This window comes from Channa argus, chromosome 6 (genome assembly GCF_033026475.1).
Source record: "Channa argus isolate prfri chromosome 6, Channa argus male v1.0, whole genome shotgun sequence".
Lineage (NCBI taxonomy): Eukaryota > Metazoa > Chordata > Actinopteri > Anabantiformes > Channidae > Channa > Channa argus.
In genome coordinates, this window is record NC_090202.1 from 7,726,399 (window position 1) to 7,738,094 (window position 11,696).

The window sequence follows — 11,696 nt, forward strand, 5'->3', positions numbered from 1 at the left end:
GACCTTTTTAAATAAGGTTGTAAAAACATTTAGAATATATAGCTTATGCTGTGCACAGTCAAAACAGTCAGCAAATCTTTTACATTTGTAATGCAGTTATGTGCCTTTCCTATTGTTCTCTCATTTCAATGAAATATCATGTCTATACAACTGTTAAATAAAATAAAAACTTTTTAAAGTTGCGTTGTATCAACAGTTTAATAATGTGCAGTTAAAAATTTTTTCCCTCTGAATCAAAAACATTTCATCAGTTCAGACTAAATGAGCGCAGTCTGATCAGGAGATATTGTTTATATATGATCAGAGTAAAGCTGGCTACATTTCCGTCAAGTGTATTGCCTCACCCATCACCTGATTTATCTGGATAAGCTCCAAAAGGATGAGCACCTCTAGAGATTGCAGCACGTGTTTGATTGGTTTAAGGAGCATGGCTTGAAGTTGAGACAAAGTGCCAGCTCATGAGAAAGGAAGTGTAGTATTTGGGTCACTTAGTGACTGCAGTGGGGACCAATACAGACTCAGAGAAGAACAACAGGGATAAGCACTGGCCCAAGCCGACAAGTCGGAGGGGAGTGCTACAGGTTTGCGGGATATTACAGGTGGCGTGTGTTAGGGCTGCACCACCTTAGCTACTTCTCTTTACTGCCTGACCTCTTGTGCTCCAGCAAGAAGAAAACATGGAAAGACTTGTGCAACCCTGGGCCCGCCCTGCTTGTAAACATATGAATGTGAAGTAGCATTTCAATCTCTGAAAGAGAAACAAAAAACTGCTCCAGTGCTGGGCTATCAAGACTACAACTAACTTGGTGCAAATGTCCGCAAAACTCAAAACCCAAATCGCACGAATATTGCCGTCTTTGAGATGTAGAACCCAGTAAGTCTTGGAAGCCACAGTGAGTTCTCTACAGAACATCCTGCACAGAATCAAAGACTGTCGATCATGCCACATGATCCTGCCAGAGATGCCGATAGGAGGTTGGTACTGCACATCGGTCAGGACTGCTCATCATTATAATTTGGGCCACTTGCGATAGAACAGAACAGAGAACTTGAGAGAGAACATTGCAGTTTATTGGAGAAAGCTTAATGACCAGGAATATCTAAGAATATCAAGGCATGGTATTGTCAGGCTAAGTATTTTAGGGTAGACCCAAGACAACACGGACAAAAGGGGGGTTTGGTAAAAGGACTTTATTTATTCTTATAAGTGAAAGACTAGAACAACCAACTAACACAAATTCACTCCTGTAAAGGAGGACAAAGCTGAATGACTGACATAATAAATCATCATAAGATGGCCACCTCCAGGAGAGGGTTGGCAACCGGCTCGGGACTAGCAAAAGGTGAGGAGCAGGATCAGCAACCAGGCCGGAACAGGAACCGAACCGGTGACAACGCCCGTCGGCCTGGACACAGAAACTGGAGGATCAGAACTAGTGGTGGCGTTTGCTGACCCGGAGCCAGGAACAGGAGTGGGATCATTGTCGGGGCCGGGTGGGGCGTCGACTGACCAGAAGGCAGGTGTCAGAACAGGATCAGAGTCAGGGCCGAGCGAGGCGTCAACCAACCTGGATGCAGGTGCCGGAGCAGGAACAGAGTCGGGAGATTGACCGGAACTGGTATTGACATTGACCAGCTCCAAGACAGGAACTGAATCAGGACCGGGTCACAACCGGAGGGAGGATTGACCCGCTCGGAGACCGGAAGGCCCAAAGGCAGGGACAGGATCAGGAAAAGAATCAGAACCACACCGGGGCTGGAAGTGAATGTGAGGGCCAGATCTTGACAGGTAGGAGACGTGTCAGAGCTGCTGCTTTAGAAAATTGTTATGCATTGTTTCCCATGACAACAGTTTAACAAACTGTTATGTGTTATCGATAATGACATCACCAGTACACTTATACTTCATACTCTAACTAACCTTTCAATACACAACATAAACAAAAACAGAGGAAACCCTGGTTGGCTCATACATACCCGGGCCCTAATTGTGCTCATTGTGCATAGGTAATTTGTGCAAATTACTTATGCACAAAAAACACAAAAACAAATAACCCAAAAACATCATGACCAAACTTCTATGATGTTCTCTCTTCTTTCTTCTGGTGTCGCTTCCTTTTGAAGAAGTATGCTCATTGTGACAAAAAAGAGACTTAGGTGAAGCTTCGATGATACTGGAAGGGCCTTTCTTTTTAGAGCTGGGCTCTATGCTCAAATCCTTTTTAATATTTACTTGCTGTGAAGTGGTGGAGAAGCTGTTTTTGTTAACACCGGCCCTCCCTGGGTTGATACTTGAGGGATACTTTATGTGTTCTTTAGGTTTGTCCCTTATGTCCCCAAAGAAAGGGTGCAGTGCTACCTGGGTCTTGACCTGATTGTTTGTTTACAAACTCCACTAGGTCTTTAAACGTAGCCGTACGCTCGTTTTTCTTATAATTATCATAAGCCACAGTCCTCCACCTCTCTTTCAACTTATATGGAAGCTTAGAGACAATTTCCCACATATTTGAAGCGGTATCAAGCTCTTCCATACATTCCAAATCTGCCATTGCATTTAGGCAACTGGTCAGGAAAAGAGCAAATGAGTTAAGCGCTTTACTGTACTCAGTAGAAAACCTGGGGCGTTTATTCAGATTTTCAGTAGTATCATTCTGACCTTTTGACCCTGGAAGCTGACTGACAGCACTTTGCATGTCCCTGCCTTTGCACTCCCACTGTATACAGCACAGAAACACACTGTTAAGCCACATTGGCAACAGCAGCAACAGGTACTTTATCCCTTGCATTTGTTGTCTGTGTCTGGTTGAGCTTGAAGTTGTCATTACTCATGTTTGAGCCATGTGACACCATGGTGCCCTCATGTTTCCTTAAGATCTGAATTGAGCCTTAGCAGCAGCAGGGGCAGCATTCTTTTCGAATTATTCTTTCTTTGCTCTAATCTTAGCTTCCCGCTGCTTCCTTTCTGCCTTAAGCTTAGCTTCTTGCTCCTTTTGAGGCTGTTTTGCTTTAATGCTTCAGCCTTAGCTAATAAAGCTGCCCTTTGTAGTTCAACCTTAAGGCATAGTGAAGAAGCTAAAGATGCTACAGAGTGCTCAGAACCTGTCATTAATGACATCACCAGTAGACTTATATGTATACTTCATAATCTAACTAACCTAACAAGACACAACATAAACAAAAACAGAGGAAACCCTGGTTGGCTCATATGCCCCCCGAAAGAGACTATACCATGAGTCACAGGTCACACAGCTGGAAAGTGATAAATAGAAGATACAGTGGGTGGAATTTGTTGCAAATGCCTGTAAAGAGAAATTACTCTTAAATTTACTCAGTCAGTCAGGTTAGGAGCAGATGCAATATCCAGTGGTAAATTACACTATAGGAGTATGTTCATTTACACAAGTCTAGTAGCAGCTGGCTGGAGGATATAAGAGATATGTCTCTTACAAGATTGTTCTTTAATTCTCAGTTCCCCCCTTTGTCATTGTGATCGTTCATGGAGAAGAATGTCCAAAAACCTTTACAGCTAAACTCGGAAACCTCCACAAACCAACGAGGAAGCTTATAGAATTGGGAATAGACTCTTATACAGGCAGGTTAGAAATTCCCTTAGAGAGGAGCTTAAAGTGACAGGAACCTGTTTAAAAAGTAAAAAACAGCTTTGCAGGATGATGCAAATTGGAAGAAGCCTACCCCACCAGCTGAGGAAAACAATGAACTTGCAGAGAGTTTAAGCACATTTTACAGCAGGTTTGACACAATTTAAGATACAACTCCACACCCCTCACCTGCACTAGTTTACAGAGCACCATCACCGCACCCGTACCATCTCCATAAATCCACATCAAGTGTGCACTTCCTCTCCCACCTCCCCCTCCAGACACCAGGACTTGGTACACCCACTTTATGCCTTCCTCATCTATTCCCTAGCAGGACTAGATGATTACAAGCCAATTGCCCTGAGGTCATGAAATCTTGAACTGTTGAACGACCTAAGGAAATCATAGGGCCCCTCCTAGACCTCCTTCAGTTTGCCTACAGGGCAAATGGGTTGGTGGATGAACCGACTGGGGGTTGGTTAGATAGTTCTGTGGTGCAGTCAAAACAACCTGGAGCTGAACATGCTGTGGAGATAACAGTAAATTTCAGGAGGAGCTCACCAACACTGCATCTCTTTAACAAATCCTCAAGCAATGTGTTGGGAAACCTTTAAATTCTCTATCTATTTGGATCTAGGGAAAGACAGAAGCCCTGCATTCCACACTGAGTAGGAGATCAGATAAAGGAGCATTTTCATTTTAGATTTTGTATGTCATCAGATATACCTTAATGTCTAACCTAACATGAATAAAGAACCAATAAAGGGAAGCTACAATTAGCGTAATGTGGTCAAATTTTCTTGATTTACCTAAAAATGTAGCTGTAGCATTCAGGATCACTTGAAGATTTCTAATACTAGCTTGCAGGAGCCCTGAAAACAAAACACTACAAAAGTTCATTCTGAATGACACACAAAAAAATTAAAATAAATGCATCACAGAGCTTGGCCCTCAAGGGGTCACCACTGTAAAACATGTCCTGCACATTGGTTTGACATTGGTTTTAAGCCAGATACTCTTCCTGCCACAACCCTCCCATTTTTATCAGGGCTCAGGGCCGGCATCAAGGTGGACCTTGGTGGCTTCCTGGGGCCACACCTGGTGGGGTGGGACTGCTATCAAGAGTTATTGTTTACCTTTCGTTCTGGTGTCCTAGTTGAACTGGGCTAATAACCAGCATTTTAGTTTTATCTGAATATAGCAGAAGTTTGACATCCATTTTTTTTATCGTGGAGATGCAGGACTTCAAATTAAGTAATCTGAGAAGGATCATCTGCCTTTACAGGGAGGTGCAACTGGATATGAACTATGGAAATTAATTCCATGACTACACATGATTTGGTCAATAGATGAATTGCAAAATGAGAAGAGAGGCCAAGAACCAAGTCCTGAGGTATTCTAGTCACATCAGAAAATGCTGATGTGATAATTTTATAAGAAACACAAAATCATTAGGTTAGATAATGATTCATGAGATATAGCACCAGTTTGAATCACCAGTTTGCTCACTACTCTTCTGTCTGAGGACATAGAGAAGAAGAATATTACAAGACCAAAATATATATTTTGCGATGTTTTTGTATTTTATATATAAAATGTATATGTATTTCCCCACAATTACTTAAATTTTATCTCCTGGTAACTTCTAAATTAAAGAAGTCTGGAATCCCAGGCTCCTGGGCCACATGTGGCTCTTTAGCCCACTTTATGTGTCCCTTTTTATGTGGACTGAACAATGAGAGGGAAGCCAGAGCAGAGAGGGAGAAATGTCCAATGTCTACATCTACACTAAAGTATAACGTAAAGACACACTACTCCAAATTATTCCACACTGTACAAAGTATATAGGTAAATATCTGGTGTTTAGAATAGTTACAGTACTTTACAAAAAGAGTAAAAAGTACATGCCACACAAAGAACTAAGAGTAAACAGACCACTACGTAGTAGCTTAATCTCTATGATGTATGTCCAGTAGAAGGAGGGGAGTTCTTGTCTGAAAAGCTATATAAACTAAAACACACTCAAGAACACATTCAGACAGTTGAATGATGGAGATCTCAGCTCTCTTAATTGGTCTAAGATTAGCTGTATGTTTGTTGGATATAAACGCAGCTCTTACAAAGTATGATTCAGGGAATGATCAGAAACAAAAGGTTGGATATCCACAAGCTAGGGCCGGTGCTGGGGTCAGTTCTGAAGATTCATCTGTGGAATGTAAGTTCCAGGCTACAGCTCATCTACCTGCATTCTCAATGGATGGTGATTACATTGTTGGGGGTGTTTTCTCCATACACAACTACATGGACACATTAAAGCATAACTACACCATCATGCCTGAGCGACTGAGGTGCACAGGAAGGTGGGTATTAATGTGAATAGGGGAAGGGGGATGTTAAACTCGTATGGGGAAAAATAATAGAAATTTGTTTAATGTGAATACAGTATGTTTCTAGCCTCAAAAAAGCTTCTCTTTTGGACATTTTCTGCCCTGGTATTTGCTTAATGTATATATACTGACAAGAATAGCAGGAGGTGGCTATATGAAAGGAAACAGTTTTTTTCTTAAAGAAAATATAGTTCTTTTGTTTAATTTTATTGGTCAAGACAATCTGACATACTGTATTTTTGGCTTACTAATTTATTATTTGTATCAATAAAATAATAGTTTTCTTTTAGTATGTTTTACTAGAAATTGGACACTGTCTATATCATATAATAACACATCCATCATAAGTTTCAAAACTGATGTGTGTCTGTGCAGACTTGACTCCCGTGAATTACGCTTTTCACGTGCAATGATCTTTGCCATAGAGGAGATTAACAACAGTTCAAAGCTGCTTCCAGGCATCAGACTCGGTTATCAGATCCATGATTCATGTGGCTCAGTTCCAATGGCAGTGAAAGTAGCGTTCCAGCTTACAAATGGCTTGGACCCAATGTTTTACACTGGCTACAATTGCTCACAATCTGGTATGGTGATGGGGATTGTTGGTGAGTCTGGGTCCACCCCTTCCATCAGCATGTCACGCATTATTGGACCTTACAAAATACCTTTGGTAAGTAACTTAAAACTTTTACTGTTCAAATAGACTGTAAAAACTTGCTACTGTAAGAAATTAGAACAAAATTATTACAAGGTGTTTTTATCTTGTAATAAATAAAACAATATGCTAATAAAACAAGTGAAAATTCACTTGGTAAGATTTCTTAAAATAAAATGTTACAATTAGTAAAAGCTAATCTTAAAATTACCTGGAAAACCTCATTTTAAGCTACTTTGATCACAATTTGGATGTGGTGTGTTTCAGAATAAGAAAACAATGCTCAAAATTAATATTTTTTTTAATTAAGAATTGACAATATATTCATTGAGGATGCATTTAACTTATTCTAAGCTTTACAATAACAAGTCTGTTCTAGAATTATGACCGCCTTGTTGTTGAAATAAAATGTCTTTTCAGTCAGCTGAAAAATAGCATTTAGCATTTGTTAGTAAGTGTATAAGTTTTCTAATTACTTATTGTAAGCTCCACAGTGCTGATAATGATCTACATAGAACACATTCCACTTCAAATAAAAATGATTTTATTTTCATTAGCAAACTTTGACAACCCAGTACATCAGATGGACAATACACAGCAGGTTTCTTGTATCTGTGAGATATTAAAGCTTGGACCTGAACATCTGGTCAATAAATACCTCTTAAGATCAATGTTGACTAACATAATTTACCTTCCAATCAAGAATCGATAGTAGATGGTAGCAAATAAGATCATTCTAAATGTTGTCTGTTCTACTGGCCAACAAAAGCTTCCAGGCTATACAGATATAATACTGTTAAAAACTAAAATAATTTCTTAACAATAACAGATGAGAAAGAATAAAGGGAATATTACACAATGTCCTAATGTCCAAAGTGATCCTAACAGATGGAACCATCATTGCCTCCTTTTTTTCATTTATACTGGGCGTTACAGCTGTTGGTCAACAAAAACTTTCCAATCATCCAGGCCCTTCTTATAAGATGGTGTGAGGTGTGATTGCATCCAAGAGGACCTCTGATTGTATGACTAAAAGCAGACTGGGGTATGTAAGATATAGAACATTATAGTATGCCATTAGGTACAGAACAATTTGGAAAGTAATTACTGGCACATCCCCTACAGCCAGGAGGCAGTTGGATGAACTCACAATCAGGACTGGACAGGACAAATAATTGAATAACCAATTGAATAACCATGACATAATTGAATAACCATGTCACCATGTCATAACCTCATCACTTACAAAGTGGATATATAAATAATTGTTCTGTGTGGTAACACTTTTTTAATGTTTCATGTTTGCATTTTGTTCATATGTGAAGTGTTATGTTTTATACTGGAATTTCTTCCTGACCACTCAGATGTGAGCTGGTGATTTTCCAATAAAAATGTATTTAGTCAAATCAAGTATATATTAAGTATATTTTTAAAAACAAAATATTTTATCTTTTACAAATGGCAGAGCAACTAATCTTTAAAAATGCCTTGTTTCATCAAAGATTAAAATTAAAAACAATAATTATTTCATGTGTAATGAGATAATTTGACTAGAAATTGGACATATTTATATTTTAAGTTTTTGCAGTGTATTGCACTGTTTTTGGAGACACCAAACATTTATATTGTGTTGTTTTCTAATAGGTGAGTCACTTTGCCACTTGTGCCTGCTTGTCCAATAAGCAGCAGTACCCCAGTTTCTTCAGAACCATCCCCAGTGACCAATTCCAGGCTGAAGCACTGGCAAAGCTGGTAAAACAATTTGGCTGGACTTGGATAGGTGCTGTCCGGTCAGATTCAGACTATGGAAATAATGGCATGGCATCTTTCCTGGATGCAGCGTACAAAGAGGGAATCTGTGTTGAATACTCTGAATCATTCTATCGTACCCATCCACGTAGCAGGATAAAGAGAGTGGCTGATGTGATCCGCAGGTTTTTACATAACTACCTCAGTTTGCTTTTTCTTTGTTGACACTGTTGCACCTTCTTTTAAAATAACAAAGATATTTTATCAAAGTCATCCTAAATGACTGTTTATGTAATATCTTTCTTTTTATCATGTTTATCTCATATTTTTAAACAAATTGGCAGTGTAGGCAGCACTCTACATTGAACACACCTTAAAGATAAAATGCTTTTCATGTTGGTTACAACTTTATTACCTATTTCAACTCCAGTTGTGTTTATTTGATTTGATGTAATATTTCAAGCTATTACCTTTCTCCAGGTCAACAGCTATGGTTGTTGTGGCATTTGTGGCCTCTGGAGACATGAGGCTACTTCTGGAGGAGCTGTCTCGTGAGCCTTTTCTACCTCGCCAGTGGATAGGCAGTGAGGGCTGGGTAACTCACCCAGACATGCTAAGGTTCACTGTCTGTGATGGAGCCATTGGATTTGGTATTCCAAAATCAGTAATCCCAGGGCTGAGAGACTTCCTGCTGGATCTCCCTCCCACTAAAGTGGCAGCCTCCCCAATGCTTACTGAGTTCTGGGAGGATGCATTCAACTGCAGCCTGGAAAAAAGTGAGAAAGCCGTGCACATAAATGATAGTTACAGCTGAGTCTTTGGGGCTGTGTAGTTTTGATGAAAGCCTGTTTTAAAAAGTCATTAGCTGTTTTGAGACCAAACTCCCAGGTTTTTATTAAAATCTATATTTCTTTATCCTAATCACACTTGACGACTTAGTGACAAAGATTCCAGATCTTTTTTTTTCTCTTTGCAGACACAGGTCAGGTTAGTAGTTAACAAAGAGATTTAAACATGTTTCTTATAAATTAATCCAAAACTGTTCTGCTGATATATATTCAAAACAGTGCTTTAAAATTTTATGTAATGTAAGTATGTAAGCTATTACAAATAAAGCAGAACATTACCTATATGTGTATTCAGTGGGTTACATCAAATGAAAAACAAAACAATAAACATGTTGTAAGCTTATTGTAAAAAACTATCCTTAAATAAATAAACAATACATAATAAATTATGATTAACTTTAAAAACTCAGCCATGTCTGTCTCTGTATATTTTAGGTGCTGCTACAAACAAAAAATTGTGTGATGGAAGTGAAGACATACAAAAGCTCCAGAGTCCGTACACTGACACATCTCAGCTCCGAATCACCAACATGGTGTACAAAGCTGTTTATGCAGTAGCTCATGCCATTCATAATGCTGTGTGTCAGGAGACAAATTCTACAACTCAGTGTGACAAACTCTCCAGGATAGAGTCCAAACAGGTCAGTTCTAATGAATAAATAATTTAGTACCTTCTATAGGTGCTATATACCTTTTACAAAATAAATATTCACTTTATAATCATGGTTTATTTCTGTCTTTCACTATAACACAGGTTCTCACTCAGCTGAAGAAAGTAAATTTCTCCCAAAATGGTTATCATGTGTCATTTGATGCTAATGGGGATCCTGTGGCCACATATGAGCTGGTTAACTGGCAGAAAAGTAAAAGTGGCAGCCTTGAGTTTGTGACAGTAGGATACTATGATGCATCACTGCCGGTGGACCAGGAGTTTCATATCAACACAAACATCACTTGGATGGAGGGCAGAAAACAGGTAATGAGGATTGGAACTGCCGCCATTTTAAAATGCTAAGCCAAAAGTGAGCAGCAATAATTTAACGTCTCAACAGCTGTGTAGCAAAATGGCATGTCTGTATAAGTTTGTATGTATATACTGTTTATGGCAGGTACCAGTGTCAGTGTGCAGTGACAGCTGTCCTCCAGGAACTCATAAAGTGCTGCAGAAAGGAAAACCCATCTGCTGTTATGACTGTATACCATGTCCTGAGGGAGAGATCAGCAATGAAACAGGTAATATCATGTTTTCTTATGTAAGTCTACCTCATAAAATACATGTCTTTTAAAAGTTCAAGCACAAGTATATAGGAGTTCAAGTAAAAGCCTCAAGGAGTTCTGGCCAAATGCAGAGAGAGACACTTGTTTCCCAAAGTCTGTAGAGTTTCTTTCCTTCAGTGAGGTCCTAGGAATCATCCTGGCTGCATTCTCAGTTTCTGGTGCCTGTCTGGCCGCTACAACAACGGCTGTTTTCTTCCATTACAAAACCTCCCCAATAGTAAGGGCCAACAACTCTGAGCTGAGCTTCCTGCTGCTTTTCTCCTTGACTCTGTGTTTCTTATGTTCATTAACTTTCATTGGAGCACCCTCTGAGTGGTCCTGCATGCTGCGCCACACAGCATTTGGGATCACCTTTGTCCTCTGCATCTCTTGTGTTCTTGGGAAAACCATAGTTGTGTTAATGGCCTTCAAAGCTACACTTCCAGGTAGTAACATCATGAAATGGTTTGGTCCTCTACAGCAAAGACTGACTGTAGTGTCTTTTACACTCATCCAAGTTCTAATATGTACAGTTTGGTTGGTTGTTAGTCCTCCTTTTCCAATGAAAAACCTCACCACATACAAAGATAGAATCATCCTGGAGTGTGCATTAGGTTCAGCTCTTGGATTCTGGGCTGTGCTTGGGTACATAGGTCTACTGGCTGTGTTTTGCTTTGTGTTAGCTGTTCTAGCCCGGAAACTGCCTGATAATTTTAATGAAGCCAAGTTTATCACCTTCAGCATGTTGATATTCTGTGCAGTCTGGATCACCTTTATCCCAGCTTATGTCAGCTCTCCTGGGAAATTTACTGTAGCTGTGGAGATATTTGCCATTCTGGCCTCTAGTTTTGGACTAATACTGTGTATATTTGCTCCAAAGTGTGTTATCATATTATTTCAACCCGAGAAGAACACCAAGAAACATTTAATGAACAAAAATCCATCTTAGGATATTTAGAAATGGTTAATACATCAATAAACTATATCATGCTCATGCTGTGCACATTTACATTCATTCTTCATCATGTGCTCAAATTGTAAATAAAGTCAAAGTTCAAATCTTATGTCTCAGCATTTTTAATACAACTGTTATACAGTAATCTAGGTCTGTATGAATGAACAATAAAAAAATAATACATACTGTCAATATATTTTGGATGCAGATTGATTAAATTTGTGTGAATGTAATAGCATCTCATCT

General features: G+C 39.2%; 1 protein-coding gene across 1 annotated transcript; it reads left to right on the forward strand.

Moving 5' to 3' along the window:
- The first annotated feature begins 5,846 nt into the window (after positions 1-5,846).
- LOC137128990 (extracellular calcium-sensing receptor-like) lies at positions 5,847-11,444 on the forward strand. The gene is made up of 9 exons (XM_067507738.1): positions 5,847-5,959; positions 6,362-6,656; positions 8,286-8,575; positions 8,871-9,166; positions 9,367-9,372; positions 9,674-9,879; positions 9,993-10,214; positions 10,348-10,481; positions 10,550-11,444. The coding sequence occupies exons 1-9, from the start codon at positions 5,853-5,855 to the stop codon at positions 11,442-11,444; spliced, it is 2,451 nt and encodes an 816-aa protein (XP_067363839.1). The 5' UTR covers positions 5,847-5,852.
- The last annotated feature ends 252 nt before the right edge of the window (positions 11,445-11,696 follow it).